Source organism: Symphalangus syndactylus, chromosome 14 (genome assembly GCF_028878055.3).
Source record: "Symphalangus syndactylus isolate Jambi chromosome 14, NHGRI_mSymSyn1-v2.1_pri, whole genome shotgun sequence".
In the NCBI taxonomy this organism is placed as follows: Eukaryota; Metazoa; Chordata; class Mammalia; order Primates; family Hylobatidae; genus Symphalangus; species Symphalangus syndactylus.
In genome coordinates, this window is record NC_072436.2 from 63,551,875 (window position 1) to 63,575,111 (window position 23,237).

At 40.3% G+C, this 23,237-nt stretch overlaps 1 protein-coding gene across 21 annotated transcripts in view; it reads right to left on the reverse strand.

The window, feature by feature from the left end:
- Positions 1-23,237, reverse strand: part of SPECC1 (sperm antigen with calponin homology and coiled-coil domains 1) — a 304,891-nt gene that overhangs the window by 68,433 nt on the left and 213,221 nt on the right. For 12 of the 21 annotated variants that reach the window (XM_055243198.2, XM_063617724.1, XM_063617723.1 and 9 more), the window contains 3 exons: positions 13,509-13,654; positions 12,264-12,364; positions 3,397-3,478 (listed from right to left, as the gene is read on the reverse strand). In XM_055243198.2, the coding sequence (XP_055099173.1) occupies positions 3,397-3,478; positions 12,264-12,364; positions 13,509-13,654 (329 nt within the window). Of the gene's footprint in view, positions 1-3,396; positions 3,479-12,263; positions 12,365-13,508; positions 13,655-20,627; positions 22,649-23,237 lie in introns of those variants that run through there. The other 9 variants (XM_063617734.1, XM_063617735.1, XM_055243202.2 and 6 more) reach the window with 2 other exon arrangements.

A 23,237-nucleotide genomic window follows, 5' to 3' on the forward strand; every position in this document is an offset into this window, starting at 1 on the left:
GAGAAAAGGCCGTTCTAGCCATAGGGCCTGGCTTGCTAAAAAAGAAGTGGAAATCACTCTTTCAAGGCTCCTTTCTGCTGTCATATTAGTCTGAGTCAAAACAGGTAATGAAATGAACTGAATCCTCCAGATGATACTTTTCTTTTTCTCTTCTAGAGACAGGGTCTTGCTGTGTTGCCCAGGCTGGATTTGGACTTGACCTCCTAACGATCCTCTGCCTCAGCCTCCCAAGTAGCTGGGACTACAGGAAAGTGCCATGTCTAGCCAGATGATATTTCTTAAAGGACCATAAAAGTGTGTAACAGGAGAAATTTTTCGAGATTGTCTAGTTTATATTTATAGAGGAAACTGGAGCTCAGAGAACTAAGTGCCTTGTTCAAAGCTACAGAGCAGACCAGGGACCAGGATGAGCCCACAGTTGCCGCCCATGACCTGTGAATAGTCACAGAAGAAAATAATCCTTCTACAGCTCACTGCCACCAACTAGGGGCAGTAAAGTTGGGAGTGAGGCTAGTCAGCTCTAAATAGCAGAGAAAAATAGTATTTACATCCAAGAGAACAACAAGAACAGCACATTAATCTTTGGTTTCTGCAGCTTCCAATGACCTCAATGTTGACAAGCAATTGCTGGGGATTCCTGGAAGCAAGTAACTGTCACTGTAATCCTTTGCTGTAATAACAGTAAATAGAATCATCCAAGCAGACAGGTGCCTGGTGGGGGCTAAGTAGGGAGGGCTGTCAATGAGGTATTAACTTCAGAGCAATAAGCTATTGTGGCCTCAAGTTCAGTATGTATCTTGTCACCTAAAAGAATGGTTTCGGCCGGGTGTGGTGGCTCATGTCTGTAATCCCAGCACTTTGGGAGGCCGAGGCGGGCGGATTATGAGGTCAGGAGATGGAGACCATCCTGGCTAACACGGTGAAACCCCATCTCTACTAAAAATATAAAAAATTAGCCAGGCATGGTGGCAGGCGCCTGTAGTCCCAGCTAGTTGGGAGGCTGAGGCAGGAGAATGGTGTGAACCTGGGAGGCGGACAGTGCAGTGAGCCGAGATCACGCCACTGCACTCCAGCCTGGGTGACAGAGCGAGACTCCATATCAAAAAAAAAAAAAGAATGGTTTCTTGGCCAGGCATGATGGCTCATAACTGCAATCCCAGCACTTTGGGAGGCCAAGGCAGGAGGACTGCTTGAGGCCAGGAGTTCAAGACCAGCCTGGGCAACTTAGTGAGACCCTGTCTCTATCCCCCCACAAGATTTTTTTAATTAGCCAGGCATGGTGACATGCACCTCTAGTCCCAGCCACTTGAAGGCTGAAGCAGGAGGATCATTTGAGGCCAGATGTTTGAGGCTGTAGTGAGCTATGATAATGCCACTGCACTCCTGCCTGTGTGACAGCAAGACTCTCTTTCAAAGAAAACCAAAAAGAATGGTGTCTCTACACAATAGGAAACTTTAAGGCTAGTGGAACAGAGAGAAGACACAAATATTATCTACCAAAGGCTTACCTAGTACACTTAAAAACAGTTGATATGGTAAATTTTATATTATGTGTCTTTTACCACAATTTTTCAAAAACCCCACACCTAGCACTATGCGTGTCATCAAATTATTCCCTCTTTTGTGCTACAAAGCAAGCACGGAGACCATGACCCAAGTGGGCTTCCTGCCGTGCTCTGGTCTCCTACACTCCCCTCCTAGTATGGGACACTCAGGCCTGGTCTCCTGGAGCATGGACTCTCTCATTTCTCTACCTCCACTGAACTCTGTCTCTGTTTGTTCTTACACTCTTGACTTTACACTGGCCTTTGGTCTTCATTTCCTTCTGCTGGGAAGTCATTATCATGACTTGGAGTCCGATGTAAACTTTCATCACTTCTTTAGAAAGCTATTACTCAGAGCAATCACCAGCCTCAGCACCAAGATGTACACGGTAGAAAGAATCAGGAGACTTCCTGGCCCCAGAGTCATTCAAAATCGCTGCAGCCTTTATAAGTCACTCAATTTCTGTAGGGCTTGAATCTTTCCCATGTAAAATTCGAGGAACGGGCTGAGATCATCTTCAAATTCTCAATTGTCAGTGTTTATCCAACTCTAAAATCCTTATTTAATTCCATGAAAAAGCAAAGAAGATTCAGAGGGGAAAGTTCCCTCATAGAATCAACTATTTTAAGAGCAAGCCTGATTGTGTTTGACCAAGATCTAAAGGAAGTACAGCTGTAGAAATTTTATTTTATGCTTAGAAACAAAAGGATTTCTGTCCATGTGATCCAGACTTTTGGCTTTCTATCCTTCCTACAGGGACCAGTAAACAGTCCAATCAGTGTTCTTTTTGGCTTTTTTATTCCCTAACAGTGACCACATAGACACATACATAGGTTCTAAGCCCCATATTCTGGACAACCTTAACTTCCCACTAGGCTCGAGCACTGCTGTCCTTTTAGTTCTGGGCAGGTGAACTGGGTCAGCAGGGAACAGCAGGTGAGATGTGCACAGTAAACACTTCCACAGCGCTTGCCACACACCCAGCATGTTCAAGGCGCTTTAATGTGCTAACTCAATCCTTGGTACAATCCTAGGAAGTGGACCAGATTATTTTCATTTTAGAGATGAGGAGACTAAAGCACAGAGAAGTGGGGTGATGGGGCCAAAGCCAGGCTGAGCAGCAGTGCCGAGACTCAAGCCCACGTGTCCCTTCTTGAGGGCTGCTTCACAGCAGCCTGTGACACAGGAGATGTGGTGCAATGCAAATGTGATGAGTGGGGACTGCTGAATGCAACCTCCACTTTACAACCAGGATTTGAGTTAAAACAAAACAAATACACACACACACACACGGTGTAACAACAGGAAGAGGATTGCACCAAAAGACAAATACCTTTAAAGAGGTAAATTTTAAGAATTGCGGAAGTAGCAGACAAATTCAAAATCAGGTAAGATTTTTTTCCCTTAGTTACTTTATTTAAAGATTAGAAAATAGGCTCTTGAGATTCAGTTAAAAAACAATATGCCAGGCACAGTGACTCACACCTATAATCCCAGCACTGTGGGAGGCTGAGGCAAGAGGATCACTTGAGACCAGGAGTTTGAGACCAGCCTGGGAAACAAAGCAAGACCATGTCTCTAAAAAAAGAAAAAGAAAAAAAAAAAAATTGGGCCTGTCTCCCCAGCACAAGGGCACTGAGAAGTGCAGCTGGCAGGAGACAGACACCTTTTCCTTCTGTCAGCTGCACTGCTCCATCTAACATCCATGATATGTACATTATTCTGGGGTTGAAATCACTTGCAAGAAATGCCACTGATTATTTTTCCAAGCTGAGCTTCATGCAAAGAAATGAAGAAAAGTTAACTGCACAGAAAGATAAGTCAAAAGTTCTTTATGTTGACATAATTTACCTGAGAGAGGGAGGTCAGGAAGGTCCAAGCGTTGAGTCACCCCTCTGCTGGCTGGCCGCACACTGCTGTAAGTCGAATGCCTCTGTAAAAACCAAGGGGACACCAGCATGGTGAGCTCATAACATCAAGAATAGCACAAACACAGATGTGTGTGTGTGCATGCGTGTGTGTGCAATAGTTCTTAAACACAGTGGAATAACCAGGTGAGTTTTTAATTAACTCATTTATTTGAATAGGTAATACATGAAATAGACACCATCCTCAAAAGCAATAAAAAAGGCAAATAATGAAGAGAAAGTCTCCTTTTCCTTCCCACCTCCTAGTTCTTCTCTCCAAGGGCAATCATTATTAATTGGCTTTGTGAATATCTTTCCTGGAATATTCTATATATATTCAAGGATGTGTGTATAAGTATTCTATTTTTAATGGTTAATAGGTATATGAAAAGATGCTCAACATCACTAATCATCAGGGAAATGCAAACCAAAACCACAGTGACACACCACCTCACGTTTATTAGGAAGACCATCATCAAAAAAAAAAACTGAAAAAGAACAAGTGTTGGTGAGGAGGTAGAGAAAATGAAACTCCTGTGTACTCTTGGTGGGAATGTACAATGGTGCAGCCATTGCGGAGAACATTATAGAAGTTCCTCAGAAAATTAAAAATAGTACTACCAAATGCTCCAGCAATGCCACTTCTAGGTATTTACCCAAGAAAACTGAAAACAGGATCTCAAAGAGATACTTGCACTCTCTTGTTCATTGCAGCATAATTCACAACAGCCAAGACGTGGAAGCAACCCCAGTGTCCACCACGAGATGAACGGATAAAGCAAATGTGGCACAGAATATACAATGGAATATTATTCAGCCTTAAAAAAGAAGGAAATCCTGTCCCATGCTACAATATAAATGAGTCTTGGAGACATTATGCTAAGTCAAATACACCAGTCACTGAAGGACAAGAGCGGCATAACTCTATGTACGTGAGGAATCTAAAGTAGTCAAAATCACAGAAGCAGACAGCAGGGTGGTGGCTCCCAGAGGCCTCAGGGAGGGGAAGTGGGGAATTGTTCCGTGGATACAGAGTTTCAGTCAGGCAAGATAAAACAGTTCTAGAGGACAGAAAGATGGCAACAAGAGACACTGGGGAGTGCTAGAGGAGGGAGAAGCAAGCACTGAAAACCTGTTGGGTACTAGGCTCACTACTTGGTTGATGGGATCAATCATACCCCAAACCTCAGCATCCCACAATATATCCATGTAACAAATCTGTACATGTACACCCTGAATCTGAAATAAAATTTGAAATTAAAAAAAAATTTTTCTAGAGACCTGCCATACAATATTGTGCTTCTAGTTAACAATACTTAAAAATTTGTTAATAGGGTAGATTTCATGGTGTATTTTTTTACTGCCATTTAAAAAAGCATTTCAGAATGCAAGTAAGCATGATATTATTCAAGGAAAAACCTTGAAAAACACCCTCTGTTTTTCTAAAAACACAGCTGTTATCATAGCATTACATTGTTTTGTACACTATTTTGCTTCTTTCACTTACTGTATCTTAGAGGTCATTCTACACCCACCATCACCCACCATCTTGGCAGCTTCCTATGAGAAGTGTCACAAGAGGCCAAGCAAGTGGCTCTGGGGCCAGATGGCACCACCCACCTGTGAGACTCTGGGTTACTTAATTTTCTGTGCCTTATTTTCTTTATCTATAAAATGGCAACGATACTAAAGGTACTTACCTCAGAGGGTTATGAGAGGATTAAATGATTTAAATCCAGTTAGAACAATCAAAACACAGCCCAGCAGATGGTAAGCATTCAGTAGATCTTAGTTTTTTCATTACCATAATTTATTTTACTGATTCTCTATTGATATTGATATTGATATTAGGAACAATGCTGCAATGAACAACCTGGTACATTTGCCTGTGCAGGGCCATTCTGAGGCTTTCCAGAACATTATTTTCTCTTAGAGGCTCTACTTTATAGCATATTAAACACAATTCCATGTATCCACATCCCACAAAAATATAATGGTCATGGTATACAGTTTTCAAAAGTAGTTTTAAATCTTGCTTTTGAAGTTGGCTGAACAAAAGTGACAATATGGGGCATTACTATCCCATTCACAATCCTGTGGGAAAGCATCCAATATTTCACCATTAAGTTTGATGTTTGCTGTAGATATCTAATACAGACCCTTTATCAGATTAAAGACTTTCCCTTCTATTCCTAGTTTTCTAAGAATTTCCATCAAGAAAGATATTAATCTTTATCGACTACATTTTCCTGCCACCTACTAAGATGACCATATTCTTTTTTTTTTTTTTTTTTTTTTTTTTGAGATAGAGTCTTGCTCTGTCACCCAGGAGTGGAATGGCAACGATCTCAGGTTACTGCAACCTCCGCCTCCTGGGTTTAAGCCATTCTTGTGCCTCAGCCTCCCAAGTAGCTGGGGGTTACAGGCATGCACCACCACGCCCAGCTAATTTTTGTATTTTTAGTAGAGATGGGGTTTTGCCATGGTGACCAGAGTGGTTTTGAACTCCTGGCCTCCAGTGATCCACCTACCTTGGCCTCCCAAAGTGCTGGGATTACAGGCATAAGCCACTGCACCCTGCCGACCATATTCTTTTTATACCTTTGTTAATGTGGTGAATTACTCTGGTTGGCTTCAATAGTTAAAACCACCTTCCATTCCTGGAATAAACCCAACATGACATGATCTTTTTCATGTATCTCTGAATAAGGTTTCCCAAGATTTTGTTCAGGATTTTTGCAAAGAGGTTCGTGAGAAAGACCTTTTAATTTTCTTGTCTATTAATGTTCTTGTAAGCATTAGGGATCAAAGCTATGCTGACCTCTTTCCTAGTCTCTGAATTTACGTAAGATTGACATTACTTCTTCCTTAAATGTTTGGGAGGTTTCATGGTGAAGCCACAAGGGCCTGGCATTTCTTTTAAGGAAAAGATATAAACTATAGGTGATTGAGATTTTCTACTACTCTCTCCTACGTAAGTTTAGCACGTTAAATTTTTCTAAGATTTTGACCATTTCATCAATATTTTCTAATTTATAGCACAAAGTAGTAATATATGATATTCTCTTACTATTGCTTTAATAATTATGAAATCTTTAGTGATGTACCCATTTACAAATTCCTGATACAGGTAATTTTGCATTAGCTTTTCTTGTCAGAGGTTTTGAATTTTAATAGTCTTTTAAAAGAACAAAACTACATGCAGAGCTCCTTTAAATAGTCTTTTCACTGCAAGTATCCTAGGAAAAAACATCTGATTTTGTTGGACTGAAAGCATCTTTCTTTTGTGTTCACCTTTGCAGGGTATTTTCACTAGGTACAGAACTTTGAAGCGTATTTTCATGAGGTAAAGGAAAGCAGGTGTTTTCTTTCAGCATTTTGCAGATGCCATTGCATTGTCTTCAGGGCTTCCATCATTTTTCTTGACAAGAAAGATACCAGTTTTGCTCTTGCTCCTTGGACATTAAAGTGCCTTTTTTCTTTTGGGTGCTTTTAGGATGCTTTCTCTTTCATTTCCAGCAGTTTTAACCTCATGTGTCTGGGTGGTTTTCTTTGTACTTATCTCACTTAGGGTTCTTATTGTTTCTTGAATCTGGACTTGACATCTTTTATCGGTTTTGGGAATTCTTGATCATTATCCCTTCCAATATTGCTTCTGCCCTTTTTCTCCCCTTTTGGGGACTCCAATTACATATGAGATCTTTTTATTCCATCCCATATGTTTCTTATGTCCTTTTCTCTATTTCCTATCCTTTTTCTCTGTGCTTCAGTTCAGATATTTATACTGACTTGTCTTCAGTTCTTTAAGCCTCTCCTAAACTGTTTAAGCTACAGCTAAACTTTATTAAGTCTTTAATTCAGGTATTTTATTTTTAAGTTACAAAATCTCTAACAGATTCTTTTTTATACATTGCGGTTTTCTGCTGAAATTGTCTACCTTGTCACTTATTTTACTGACAGCATTAATCTCAGTTGTTTTAGGGTCTATGTCTACTAATATCAATATCTAAATCTTCTGTCTCTGTTTCTATTGTCTATTTTTTCTCTTGGCTTTTCATCATTTGGTATTATCTATTTGTATGCCTGGTTTTTTGTTTTATTTTATTTTAAGATGGAGTCTTCCTCTGTTGCCCAGGCTGGAATGCAGTGGTGCGATCTCAGCTCACCACAACCTCCGCCTCCTGGGTTCAAGTGATTCTCCTGCCTCAGCCTCCTGAGTGGCTGGGACAACAGGCACACACTACCATGCCCAGTTGATTTTTGTATTTTTAGTAGAGACAGGGTTTCACTATGTTGGCCAGGCTGGTCTCAAACTCCTGACCTCGTGATCTGCCTGCTTCGGCCTCCCAAAATGCTAGGATTACAGGCATGAGCCACTGCACCTGACCATGCCTGGTGTTGTTTAAAGTTACTATATGACATTGTACTTTTTAAAATGTGGCTATAATTTAAGGATCTAGATGATGTAATTGTCCTCCAGAGAGTATTTAGTTCTGCTTCCAGAAGGCAGTTAAGATAGGGGAAGAACATCTAAATCCAAACCCATGTTTCTATGGGTTTTAAGACTGAACAAATAAAAGACTTCCTTAAGATATTTAGGGAGAATATTTTAATCATCTAATAGTTAGAAAAGACATTTTAAGGCAGGAAACAAAACAAAATCTTAAAACACAACACAAAAATGTAAAATTTCTCTTCAGTAAAAGATAACTATTAATATGACATTAAAAGATAACAAAGGTGGATAAGCTTTTTGCTGTGCTGCTGGATTCAGTTTGCCAGTATTTTATTGAGGATTTTTGCATCAATGTTCATCAAGGATACTGGTCTAAAATTCTCTTTTTTGGTTGTGTCTCTGCCAGGGCTTTGGTATCAGGATGATGCTGGCCTCATAAAATGAGTTAGGGAGGATTCTCTCTTTTTCTATTGATTGGAATAGTTTCAGAAGGAATGGTACCAGTTCCTCCTTGTACCTCTGGTATGATCAAGTGGGCTTCATCCCTGGGATGCAAGGCTGGTTCAACATACGCAAATCAATAAATGTAATCCAGCATATAAACAGAACCAAAGACAAAAACCACATGATTATCTCCACAGATGCAGAAAAGGCCTTTGACAAAATTCAACAACCCTTCATGTTAAAAACGCTCAATAAATTAGGTATTGATGGGACATATCTCAAAATAATAAGAGCTATCTAGGACAAACCCACAGCCAATATCATACTGAATGGGCAAAAACTGGAAGCATTCCCTTTGAAAACTGGCACAAGACAGGGATGCCCTCTCTCACCACTCCTATTCAACATAGTGTTGGAAGTTCTGGCCAGGGCAATCAGGCAGGAGAAGGAAATAAAGGGTATTCAATTAGGAAAACAGGAAGTCAAATTGTCCCTGTTTGCAGATGACATGATTGTATATCTAGAAAACCCCATTGTCTCAGCCCAAAATCTCCTTAAGCTGATAAGCAACTTCAGCAAAGTCTTAGGATACAAAATCAATGTACAAAAATCACAAGCATTCTTATACACCAACAACAGACAAACAGAGAGACAAAGCATGAGTGAACTCCCATTCACAACTGCTTCAAAGAGAATAAAATACCTAGGAATCCAACTTACAAGGGATGTGAAGGACCTCTTCAAGGAGAACTACAAACCACTGCTCAATGAAATAAAAGAGGATACAAACAAATGCAAGAACATTCCATGCTCATGGGTAGGAAGAATCAATATCCTGAAAATGGCCATACTGCCCAAGGTAATTTATAGATTCAATGCCATCCCCATCAAGCTACCAATGACTTTCTTCACAGAATTGGAAAAAACTACTTTGAAGTTCATATGGAACCAAAAAAGAGCCCACATCACCAAGTCAATCCTAACCCAAAAGAACAAAGCTGGAGGCATCACGCTACCTGGCTTCAAACTATACTACAAGGCTACAGTAACCAAAACAGCATGGTACTGGTACCAAAACAGAGATATAGATCAATGGAACAGAACAGAGCCCTCAGAAATAATGCCACATATCTACAACTATCTGATCTTTGACAAACTTGACAAAAAGAAGCAATGGGGAAAGGATTCCCTATTTAATAAATGGTGCTGGGAAAACTGGCTAGCCATATGTAGAAATCTGAAACTGGATCCCTTCCTTACACCTTATACAAAAATTAATTCAAGATGGATTAAAGACGTACATGTTAGACTTAAAACCATAAAAACCCTAGAAGAAAATCTAGGCAATACCATTCAGGACATAGGCGTGGGCAAGGACTTCATGTCTAAAACGCCAAAAGCAATGGCAACGAAAGCCAAAATTGATGAATGGGATCTAATTAAACTAAAGAGCTTCTGCACAGCAAAAGAAACTACCATCAGACTGAACAGGCAACCTACAAAATGGGAGAATTTTTGCAACCTACTCATCTGACAAAGGGCTAATAACCAGAATCTACAATGAACTCAAACAAATTTACAAGAAAAAAACAAACAACCCTATCAAAAAGTGGGCAAAGGATATGAACAGACACTTCTCAAAAGAAGACATTTATGCAGCCAAAAAACACATGCAAAAATGCTCATCATCACTGGCCATCAGAGAAATGCAAATCAAAACCACAATGAGATACCATCTCATACCAGTTAGAATGGCCATCATTAAAAAGTCAGGAAACAGGTGCTGGAGAGGATGTGGAGAAATAGGAACACTTTTACACTGTTGGTGGGACTGTAAACTAGTCATTGTGGAAGTCAGTGTGGCAATTCCTCAGGGATCTAGAACTAGAAATACCATTTGACCCAGCCATCCCATTACTGGGTATATACCCAAAGGATTATAAATCATGCTGCTATAAGGACACATGCACACGTATGTTTAATGCGGCACTACTCACAATAGCAAAGACTTGGAACCAACCCAAATGTCCAACAACGATAGACTGGATTAAGAAAATGTGGCACATATACACCATGGAATACTATGCAGCCATAAAAAATGATGAGTTCATGTCCTTTGTAGGGACATGAATGAAACTGGAAACCATCATTCTCAGTAAACTATCTCAAGGACAAAAACCCAAACACTGCATGTTCTCACTCAGAGGTGGGAATTGAACAATGAGAACACATGGACACAGGAAGGGGAACATCACACACTGGGGACTGTTGTGGGGTGGGGGGAGGGGGGAGGGATAGCATTAGGAGATACACCTAATGCTAAATGATGAGTTAATGAGTGCAGCAGACCAACATGGCACACGGATACATATGTAACAAACCTGCACATTGTGCACATGTACCCTAAAACTTAAAGTACAATAAAATAAAAGATAGATAACAAAGGTAATACAATTACATATGAAAAAATGTTAAAAAGTACAATATATCAATACTTCTTACAAAACGTAAAAAGACTAACACTTCAAAAGAAAAGCAGGCAAAGTATGTAAGTTTCCATACAGACACACAAAAGATAAATGGCCTATAATCATATGAATCATACCACCTTACTGACAAAGTAAAACAAGATATTGTTCATTTACTTGATCTTCAAAATTTATAGACAGTGTCAAAATTCTTGGAAAATAGTACTGTGAGCGGGAGGGCAAACTGAAGGGCAATGTGTCTATCAAGTTTTTCAACATGCTGGGAAAGGCCAAATACACTTCCTTTTCTAGGACTCCATTTTCCTTTACTAGGAATCAATTTGTAGAAGATCTCAAGATGGGCTCACTCAACTCCATCCTCCTCTCTTTGTAGGGTGACTTATTGAACTATAAGGGACTGGGAAGCTAAAGGGTGTACTTGGCAAACTCCTTTAAAGCTTGGCTCATCAAGTGGCCTAGCTTCTGTCAAACAGGCCCCCTCTCAGAGGATCTGGAAGGTGCAAGGGAGCATAAGGCTTCCCTTCTGCAGCTTCTCCTGGTAAACATGGCTGAGAAGGCATTCGCTGTTCTGTGGCAGGGGAGCAGAGGTTCTGGGGTCTGTTCCTTCGTTTTCTGGTCAGTATGGGGCAGGCACAGAGCGTGCTTTTCTGGCATGGACTGCACCTGTGGCAGTGTAGTCACGAGGCTGATCCTAGATCTTGGTAACAGTGGCAGTCCTCGGTAAGCACCTAGAGAAAGACTTCCCAATTCTGGCAGAAACAGAAGCTCCTTTAATGGGCCAACTTTCAGATGCTCTGGGAACCTTTCCTGGAAGCTCAGTGCAGCCTAGACCTTTCTCCAGCCCTCAGTACCAAAATCCCTGTATTAAATTCCTTTCTGCTTAACTACAGTGATCTCTGATATTTACAAATGAATCTTGATATACCCTTATTTAAAAAGTAGCCTCTTAAGTGGTCAAAAATTTCTATCAGTATCTTCACTGTATTATTTTTTGTAATAAGTTAAATCCAAAAAAACCTAACTTCTATCGGTAGAAGAGTGGCTAAATAAATCACCACATATTATGTAATCTTTTATAAAAAGAATAGTTTCTGCAAATATTAAAATTTGAAGACATATTCCTTCATTCGTTCAACAAATATTTATTGAACTTCTACTATAATGTGGCCATGTGCCAGCCAGTGTTACAGACAAGAGATAAAACAGCAAGCAAAATGAACAAAAACATCTGACCTCATGAAGCTTACATTCCGATGATAAGGTGAAATAAGTATTGGAATAATGCATAGTGTAATCCAATTTACAAAACACATACTCTACACACACACACGTAGACACACGGACACTAATACGTGTAAAGAAAAACATCTAGAGGGATACACAGCAAACCATAAGCAGTGGTTATTTCTGGGGCTCATCTACCTGCATTGGAGAGACAGCAGCTGCTGGAGCAGTCCTCACTGGTATCCCACTTAGGGGACTTCTGGGGGCCTTATGGACAGAAATATTCTGTCCAGCTCCACCTGCCAAGAAAAAACATGGGAACATTTATATGTTGTTCCACTTCAAAATAGCATATAGTTGTTCCTGATTTCTGGTTACTTTTTTTGGTGGCTTAAGGAGTATACGTGTTTAGTGTAATATTTACTGTATTATCCTTTTCTTCTCTGGACTAGAGCTGCATTGGGGAAACAAGGGAAGATTTAGCTGAGTGGAGGTCAGTCTTAGATGAAGGATAGCTGAGCAAAAAGAAACTGTATAAATAATAAGGTGCCTAGAGAAGGAAGGAACAGAAAAGTTCTTGTATGAATTGTTAATTCATTTTCTGTCTTCACAGACATGAAAGGCTTTCATGTCTTTGAATATGTAGAGTCTAGTCTTAATCTAATTTAGGTGCAAACAATTTTAGCAGAGACAACCAGGTACATCCTAGGATTAACTTTTACTACAGTCTCCCAATACAATGGCATGTTTGTTGCAGTATGGGGAAGAAAGATATTGTTACTGTAGGGAGATGCACATTCTGTTTCTTCTATTTGCTATGTTTATGTGTACAGTATATGTATGAAGTATAGCTACACATCTTTCTCATATAGAAAGATAAGCATGACTAAAGGGGACTTGTGAGACCATCAGACAATACCAGGAAAAGCTGGGAACACACCTATATCAGGAGTGACAGATTAGCACAGGTGCTCACGTACAAGACCAGGTAGAAAAACGTCTAGCAGGTTGCAAGATGGGGATGGCCGGGGGTGCCTACAAGAGGGCCAGGTGCACAGATGTGATGTCTCGTTTCCTAGCAGATGAAGTCTCCAGCTGACCCTCATAATTCTCATGAGATGACAAAAAGGCAAATAGTAGTGACCTGAATTTAATGGCAATGAGAGGCAGAAAAGAAAAGTAGCAAGGCGGGAACTGGATAGAAGGAAGCCGTAGAGAGGAAGAGGCTGCATTTGTGTTATTCATGAGCCAGGCTCTCCATCAGTGCCTCCCTGGAGCCTCAGCCAGGCTCCTGCATGCAGTGGCTTCACGTGGTAGGACCTGGAAAGCGCCCTTGTGGTTGTAACAACATAGGGCCAGGGTGGAGTAGAGATAGTAGACATATCAAATGTCGGGCCAAAGTTTGAATTTGGAGCTTTGCTTATAGAAAAAATGATTAAATACCTGGGCGTCCCAAGTCAAATGACTTGATAAGTGACTTAACGGTGGTTGCTGACTCTGGGGGTGTTGGAGATGTTCTGCTAACACAGACACCAGGCCACCGACCAGTAGCATCGACCTCAGAGGACTCTGGCTCTTCATCCACAGGTCTGCATGGCAAAGAGCAAATCAGATTGAAAAGGTGGAGGACATCCCCATGGGATAAAAAGACACAGAGGAAAACAGAACTGGAGAAAACAAACGAAGCTGGAAGGGAAATTCTGAATTTAACATCCTGTTTTCTCTACCAGTTTGCATCTTTAGGAAATAATGTAGGCACTGCTCTCAATTTTTAGAAGAGCTGTTTTCTTGGGAAATGGTCAGAAATAATTATTTTTATATGTAGAGTGACTTGGTATTAGCTCTAAATAAAAAGTGTGTATGGCTACTCTGCAAATTGTGCATTTTTTGTGAAAAAATGCAAATGTTATTGATCGTAAATATTTCACCTACTGTCAATGGTGAATGCAGTGGACTGGCTGCCGACATGTGCTCCAACCCCCATGCAGTACACAGAGTTTGGAAAGATGAAATCTCACAGCTCTCCTACAGATGGGATTTTGGGTGTGATTTAAGTTCCACCAATCAGAAAGACTTGGGCAAGACCTGGAGTGGGACCTGAATCAGAGGAAGAGAGGCAGGGCACCAGGCATTCACTATGCAGACAGAGACTGTAGCAGAGACAAGATGCTATGGTGCTGGCAACTGTGGTGGCAGCTTTCCAACTGGGTGGGCAGCTTTCTGAAGCTAAGGCTCCTGTCCTGGTGGAGGGAGTAGGTTCCCTGGTGGTCCAGTTCTATGTGGAGACTTTGGGAGCTGCTCCTGGAAGCTCAGCCTTCCCAACAATTCTGCAAACCATTTAACACCTTTCTGCCTAAGCCAACGGGAGTGCAATCCATTATACACAACAGAATCCTGATTCAGACACTCTGCCTTCTAAGCATAAGAATGGTAACAGCACTCTAAAATCACACTGCAATTCTGCATAAGGTGAAGCTCCTGCTCTCACCCAAGTTTCCTGGTGTGTTCTTCATGAGGCTTCTAGACTCATAGAAAGTATTCTATCATAGATCACTGACCCAATCCTCAATCCTCTCATGCATGGCTTCCTCATCTAGGGGACTTTGGCATGTCATGTGATCTCCCTGTGACCGAGCCAAGACAAGAACTCCCAACCTTCTCATTGCTAAATCACTGCTGTCTTCATTGTATCGTATTGCCACAGCTGTTTTGCAAGATGACTAATTTATGAGAATAGTTCAAACAATGTTTCTGGAAGTATATTTCAATAAGGTCGGTGGAAGTTTAAAATAAATCAGTAAATAAAATAGTTACTTACAGATCATTTTGAAATTAATCTAGCTACTCATAAGCTTCTGCTGTTGAATTTATTTGTCCTTAATTCTCTAAGCTTTCTTCTGTTGCTCTATAAATAACATGAATAGAATAAATTTAAGAGAAACAAAACTTAAAACAGTTAAACCACACTGCCTTACAATCTTCACTCCACAGTCCCTTCTTACGAATGAAAAAAAAATCAGTAAACTGAAAACTTCATTGGAAGAAACTATCAGGCACTTCAGAAATTGCAGGAGGTTGGGTTTTTTAAATAATTTTTAAAGGTTTATTGAGAGGAACTGGTTTTCATACTTTCCCATACAATAAAATCAGGTGGCAGAAATGCAGAAAGAAAAAGAAATCAGGTCAGGTTTGAGCAGAAAATAATTTCCTCTGTCTGTGCTAGCCATTCTCATGAAGATCATCAACAAACGAAATGAGCCACCCTTTTTTTTTCTGAGACAGAGTCTCGCTCTGTCGCCCAGCCTGGAGTGTAGTGGTGCAATCTTGGTTTACTGCAACCTCTACCTCCCAGGTTCAAGCGATTCTAATGCCTCAGCCTCCTGAGTAGCTGGGACTACAGGCGAGCACCACCACACTGGCTAATCCTTCGTATTTTTTTTTTTTAGTAGAGATGGGGTTTCGCCATGTTGCCCAGGCTGGTCCCAACCTCCTGAGCTCAGACAATCTGCCTGCCTTGGCCTCCCAAAGTGCCAGGATTACAGCATGAGCCACTGCGCCTGGCCACCTTCTTACCAGTCCATTAAAATGACTCAGTACCAAAGGCCTCCAAGGACAATCATTTTAAATAATTCATTTTACATTTCATTCTTTGATAATAAGAACAAAATGGAGAAGCCTACATTCTGCTGAGGTTATTCCTTTCAGTTATCTAAATTTATCTGCAATTCAAAATATCAAATGATAAATTTCAAAAGCAAGGCCACAAGAATCAATTACCTCTGCCTTCAGGTATCCAAAGACAATATTTCAAACACTCAGTCTACTTGGCTAGAACAGTAAGAGTCAGTATGAGAAAACCCTGTATAATTTGAGAAGAGAAATACCCATTGTGTTATATAACAGTGGGGTGTGTGTGTGTGTGTGTGTGTGTGTATGTGTGTCTGTGTGTCTCTCTCTCTGTGTGAGGGATTCACAAAACAAAGCCTGAATTGAATAACCAAAGAAAATGGTTATTAAGAATGCTATTGGCTTATTAGTATGTACTATAATCATAAATGAGGTTGAAAATCCTTACACCAGCCTATTTTAGAATTGGCTGGGATCAATTAGTAACAGCTCAGCCATAAATGAAGTATTACATTTCCTCTGTTCCAAGGAAGAATAAAAACTCTGTATTCTATAATGAATATTAAAAAATATTTAAGCATACAGCCAGGTATGTCTTAGCATTAAATAAAAGAAAAACTGCAAGGTACCACTACGGGAGAAACACTTGTTCAAGGCTTGCTACTGCCTCTAAGGCTGATGTTAGGTTCTAAAGTCAACCTGTAAAATAACAGTCACACATGTAGTCAAATAAGCCATGAAAATAACTTGAGTCACTCAAAAGTACATGCTTTTGTAAACACGACCGTTTACAAACACACCAACTCTCCAGAAGTCTCATATACTTGCATTCCCTCCAGCATTTCCTGGTTGGCTCTTTCTTCAGTTACATCACAGATTAAATAGCTGCTTAGTGTTTAAGGGTCACGCTTAAAACAACAAAAATGAAGCATGTATTCTACCTGCTCTCAGCATATAAAACTATGATAATAATCAATAATTTCAGCAAAACAAATATGTGTATAACTCCACTGTATATGCCAAGCACAGTACCATGTGTCTTAAAAACATTATCTAATTTAATTTTCAACAAAACTCCTAGATATTATTATCCCTTATTTTAGAGGAAAATTTGACCATGGTCACATGATTCATGAATGGTGAATCTGGGATGCAAATCCAGCTCTGGCCATGCCTTTCTCAAATTTTCTATAACGCATAAATGTTCTGTGAGAGGTATACAAGGTTCTAGAAATACTACTGATGGTATTTCTTCCTAAAATTTAAGTACATTTAAAAAATACTACCAAGTTATTTCAGTGCTCCTATCTTTATACAATAATCTGCTCTTAAAAGGTGGCAACCCATACTACAGAACGACAGTTGCAGGCCAGACCGCCTGATGCTGTGTCACACACAGCAGGTGATGCACACTCCATAAGCAGGCAGCGTCTCCATGGAGCACAGCAAGGCGCATGGCCCTCCTCACTGAATGTCGGTCTGCCTTCTATGCCTCACCTTGTCATTTAAGTACATATACATATATGTCTGTAATTATTTCCCTTTAAAACTTTTATTTAACCTAATTTGCTGCTTTCCTTGTTACGTTAGAGAACAGTTTTCAAATATCAGTGATGGTCTACAGCATTTACTTCCTAAAAACACCACTTTATGTCATTGTTCATTCTGATCCAGGAACAGGTAAGCTCCTGTACGTGATGATTTTTAAGGTATTCAAAGGTTAACTCCATTTGGGTAATGTTGTATGGCACCACTGCTACCTTCACAGTTGGCAGATTAATATTTGCGAAGAGGGCGGGTGGCGTGTCAACCACATGCTCACGCCTGCCGGTCTCTTTCTTGAACACCTGAACAAAGCCCAACCCCAGGCCTTTTGGTTAATCTCCCAAGACTCCTCTCTGCCCATCTAGTTTTGGACTATTCACCTGAAGTTTTTTACTTTTATGTCCTGCCTCTGTGCCTTTGCTCATTCTATGCCCTTGCCTGGAATGTAATTTTCTCTAAATACTTATTTTGCTTAAAACAAATCTAATAGAAGTTTTTCACTCTATTTGAAGACAGAAATTATGAAGTACTTTGTCTCTTAGGTGTCAAACAATATCTTCTAAATTTCACTTTCAAATTTCAATAAAAGCATAACAATAAAAACGAACAGGATAAGAAAGTAATTTGAACACCAGCATCTTAATCTACAAATCCCAACAATAAGAATCAAATAGTAAAAGTCCTGTAGTCGAGTATCATTGACGTGGCTTAGATTTTGAAGAATTTCTGCTAATAGAGAGTACGTGGTCGGGGGAATGAAAATACAATACCAAGGGCTTTCCCCCAATTCCCTTCCAAAGAGAATGGAGATATGGGAAAACCCCAAATAATGTCCCCCAACCTAGAGGGCCAGGGCTGGAGAGGAGCACAAGAAGCCCAGAGAGATGCAGGGCATTTTGGCAAAGGATCAGGAACAAGAGGAATTTACATCCGAGAAGGCCAAGGTTGGTTTACCCCAGGCATAAAGGGCAGTAGTGACAAGGGGCAGGACAGGAAGAGCCACAGTGTGCACCTAAAATGGATGAGGGGCACGCAAACAGACCCAGAGAGCTGGCTGTGCGTTCCAGGCTCACCAGGCAGAGAAGAAACTGGGTACAGGTGAATTTCCCACTAGGCACTCACCCTTCTCTACTCTACCTGGGCTTCTGTACCTCCAAGTATGTAATATAAATGTACCTTCAAGAGCCTCCCAACACGTTTAAGTCATGAGAAGAAGATCAGAAGCATTGTCAGGCAAAGGCAGTGGATCTGAGCAGAATCCAGACACGCACCTGGGGCAAACGTCAGACCCTGCCACACCTGGATCTGCTTCAGCAAGAGAAGGTGACAGGCAAAATCATGCACTGCTCAATGCAAACAGTTCATAATACAAAGTGAAGGGGAAACTGCACTCAAGAGAGGACTGGCATTTGTAAATTCATGACTGGAAACAGAGTTCAACACTGATACTGTCTGCCTTAAAATTCAATAAAATAAAAATTTTAAATGAAAGGATGAGTTAAAAGTAATATAAGCAATCTAATAATCTATGAATATTTTAAAGCAGAGCTAACTCAGAAAGAAATGGGAGCACATCTAGGGCAGGTCTCTCTGAATGTGGATGACATAAACCATGTAAAGGTGGGATTTCAATTCAGCGGACAAAGGATGACTCTGGCAATAAATAGTGCTACCCAGTGGGAGAAAAAGAACCACACCTCACATCAGATTAAATAAAGAGGGGCGGATCAAATGGCCTGCATATGTGTGTGCATCAAGTAGATGAAGACATTTAATAGCACATTTGTATAATACTAGGGAGAAGGAATCTTAAAGAATGAAGGAAAACACTAACAGTTTACATTACATAAAAATATAAAATTTTCTCTGATAAAGATAAAGCCACATCACATGAAAAATATGACAAAGATGATAAAGGCTCATAATATAGGGGATAAAACCACATCCCTAATAAAATACTGACTTATAAGCTGATGAGAAAGAAGCAATCAGCTCAGTGAAAAAGCAGGGAAAAGTTGCAAAACTAGTAATTCTTGGAAGAGAAAATGCAGTGGTTAGTAAACTGTATATACAAAGACGTGCTTAGAAAGGGCTGGGCATGGTGGCTCATGGCTGTAATCCCTGCACTTTGGGAGGTTGAATTGGGAGGATCACTTGAGCCCAGGAGTTCGATACCAGTCTCTCTGGGCAACATAGTGAGACCTTGTGTCTACAAAAAAAAAAAAAAAAATTAGCTGGACATGGTGGTGTGTCCCTGTAGTCCCAGCTACTCAGGAGGCTGGGGTGGGAGGACTGCTCAAGTCCAGGAGGTTGAGGCTGCAGTGAGCCATGGTTGTACCACTGCACTCCAGCCTAGGTGACAGAGTGAGGCCCTGTCTTTAAAAAAAAAAAAAAAAAAGCTCAGCAAAATGCAAATTAAAGTGCTAATAAGATAGTATTTTTTGATTATCCTATTGGCAAAAATAAGATCAAAGCTCTCCACTACTGCTCAGGCTGTATAGAGATGGGCATGTTCAAGAGTGAAATGTCACAGCACTCAGGTGAGTAACTGGAGACATCTATTAAAATAAAAATGTGCATATACTTTAGAGCAACAATAGTATTTTGAAAAACCCATTCTATAAAACTAAAACCACAACTACATAGGACTATATGAATAAGGACTGCTATCATAGCATTACTCATAAAGAAAAAATTATAACCTTGTTGTGCATTAGTAAGACAATATTTTAATATTCCAGGACATGTCCTTCCTATGGAAGGTCATGTTGCTCTTAAAATAAGCTAGATTTCTATGTATTGATCTGGAAGGATGCCTATGATATAATAAAATAAAAAGTAAAGGTGCAGAGTACTGAATAGAATATAATCCAATTTTTATTAAAAATATAAAAATGAACCCTATACATATTCATGAGTAAAGAAAAATGTACATGCTATTAACACTGGTTTCCTCGCAGGTGGTACTGAGGGAGAAGAAAGAGTAATATTTTTCTTCACACGTCTCCATTTTGTTATTAGTATACCTAAATAATACTTCATAATTAAGAAAAACTCCAATACATTCAATCATCAATCTATTCATATTTAAATGTCAACAAAACGCATCTAGACTTTAAGTCCATACTATATTTTCTGAGACCCTAGTTTTAAAAATTTATGCAAAATTAGCATTTTTACTCCATGCCCTTTTGTTCTGCTAATGAAATTGTTCATATTCCATGGCAACCTCCTATTTACAACTTACAGTCCAGCTTTTTTCTACCTCAAATTCTAGTTACTTGATGTGACTCTGAAGTTCTGAAACTGTATTCAGAAAAAAATGTAGAACAAAACGACATAAAGGCCCTGCAGAAACGTAGCTGGTGATTAAAACTAAGCAGCAGACGCTTCTATATAATAACATGTTTATTTTGCACTTCATAAACGCTTACAGATAAAAACATTCAACAGTACCTAATGACAGGTCAAAATATGGGATGCAAATACAGCGGTGACTTTTAAGTTGAAGTTGCAGTTTTCTTATTGTTTATATTTGAAAACACCCAGCAAATGAATTTTAAATAATCCTAAGAACTCTGAATCTGAGGTAAAGAGCTCCCAAAATATAAATTTCAGTCCTATTCACAAGTATCTAAGTTATTTTTACAGAGAAGACCTCAATGTCTCTTCTCACGACAATTTTTCTAGTGATTCTGTGCTGTCCTGTTTGACAACCCAAAAGATCTTCCTGAGTTTAAAGAGCATTCCTGTTCCTAATTTTTCTTTTATTAGACAGTAACTCTTGTCTTGTCTCATCCTTTGGATAATGTCACTAATGGCTCCATGCTGTGTACACTGTGAACCAGTTCCTCACGTGAGAATTGCAGGAGGTTTCTGCCTGATGGAGGTTGCTGAATTGGATTTCGATCTTCACAAACACACATATTTCCAGAAGTTTAAAATCACATTTTGAACTGTGTATCACTCTGATTTGAACACTAAGTTCCTGGGGTGAGTTTCATCCATGAAACTTTGATGCAGTTGTCATTCAATTGTTTTCCATTAGATTTCTATTGCCATTGTCACCGTGCTTACCTATCTGGCTTAATAACATCCTTTATGAGCAAACTTCTATTTATGTTTAACCCAGCAAGATTCTGGAAATCAACCCAAAGCTTGGAGGCACCTTGTTTCAGACGAGGTAATGAAGTCAGACTCCGAGTGAAGGGGCTCAATCAAGACCCCACAGAAGGGGCTGGGCATGGGGTCTCAAGCCTGTAATCCCAGCACTTTGGGAGGCCAAGGCGGCCAGATCACTCGAGGTCAGGAGTTCGAGACCAGCCTGACCAACATGGTGAAACTGCGTCTCTACTAAAAATACAAAATTAGCCGGGCATGACAGCACATGCCTGTAATCCCAGCTACTTGGGAGGCCAGGGCAGGAGAATAGCTTAAACCCAGGAAGCGGAGCTTGCAATGAGCCAAGATCACACCACTGCACTCTAGCCAGGGCAACAAGAGTAAAGCTCCAACTCGCCGAACCTTCTGACTTCTTCGGAATATGACATCACGCAGATGGCTTTCTATTTTGCCTTGAGTAATGTGAATTCCAAGATGATCAGACACCACAATCAAAAGGAAGCAGAGAAATGAACACTAAAAAGTAGAACTTGAGCCTTAGGGTCTGGGCGCGGTGGCTCATGTCTGTAATCCCAGCACTTTGGGAAGCTGAGGTGGGGATCACCTGAGGTCAGGGGTTCGAGACCAGCCTGGCCAACATGATGAAACCCCATCTCTACTAACAATACAAAAATTAGCTGGGCGCGGTGGCAGGCGCCTGTAATTCCAGCTACTTGGAAGGCTGAGGCAAGAGAATCACTTGAACCCAGGAGGCAGAGGTTGCAGTGAGCTGAGATCGCATCATTGCACTCCAGCCTGGGCAACAAGAGTGAAACTCTGTCTCAAAAAAAAAAAAAAAGAAAAAAACACACACACACACACAAAAACAAAAGAACTCGGGCCTGCACCATACCCAGCTCTGCATCTGCTCTGCCACTGCACCCTTTCAGTACTCCAGCTGCAAATAGCTTTTCATAAGACTTGTACTTTGTTTTTTTCAGAACAACTTCATTTTATTCTCCAAATAAAAGATGGCTCAATCTTCTGAGGAAAAGTAAAAAGAGGGAAACATCATCTTTGATCATGCAGTGAGCTGATCCCAAAATGTGGACAAAAAGCAGAAACTTGACGGCAATGACTCTGAGAAAGAGAGAATGTCACAAGGAGACAACTGGGCTCTTTATAAAGAGGCAATTTCTCCTCTACACATTCCCCCTTTCATCTAGAGATGGCTGCGGCTCCCAATCATGGCAAGAGCTGGGCTGTCTTTCTTCCACCAAATGCTCTGCTATCTGACAGAGCCCAGGGAGCTGTGAAAATAGAAATGGGAGGGAGAGGCTGTAAAGGAGTTACCTAAGGCAATACAGTCTTAGTTCACAAACGCAAGAATTTCCAGCTTACACTGTCCCACAGGGAAAAGCTAATCTCCAGGATAGGCCAACAGATTTTAATTCCTACTGTTCCAATTTTTTGGAAGCCAAAGCTTTTCAGACATAAAAAAAAAAAAAAAAAAAAAAGCCAGACTGCAAATGCCTGTACTAGGCTCTTTCCACCAGAACTTCTCCAGCAAAGAACTGTGTGGTGAAGCAGAGATGTCCAGGATGAACACCACAGGCCCCTCCAGAATTTACAGAGGCTCATGCTTCTCTCTACTGTCAAGGCCAAAAAACCTTCTTGCTTTTATAACTGCAACCTAAAAATCCTGAAGGCCTAAGAGAAGCTTATGTCCACATTGTTGAAATCTGTAAAATCGGGGGTCAGAGAACATGGAGGCAGACACAGCTCTTTAGAATTATAAACTGTGTGTCTAATGTCATAAATGTACATTTAAACTATGAAAAAAGAGTACTAGGTGAGTGAACAGATAATGCTGGCTGGAATAAGAGCCACTGAGAGGAC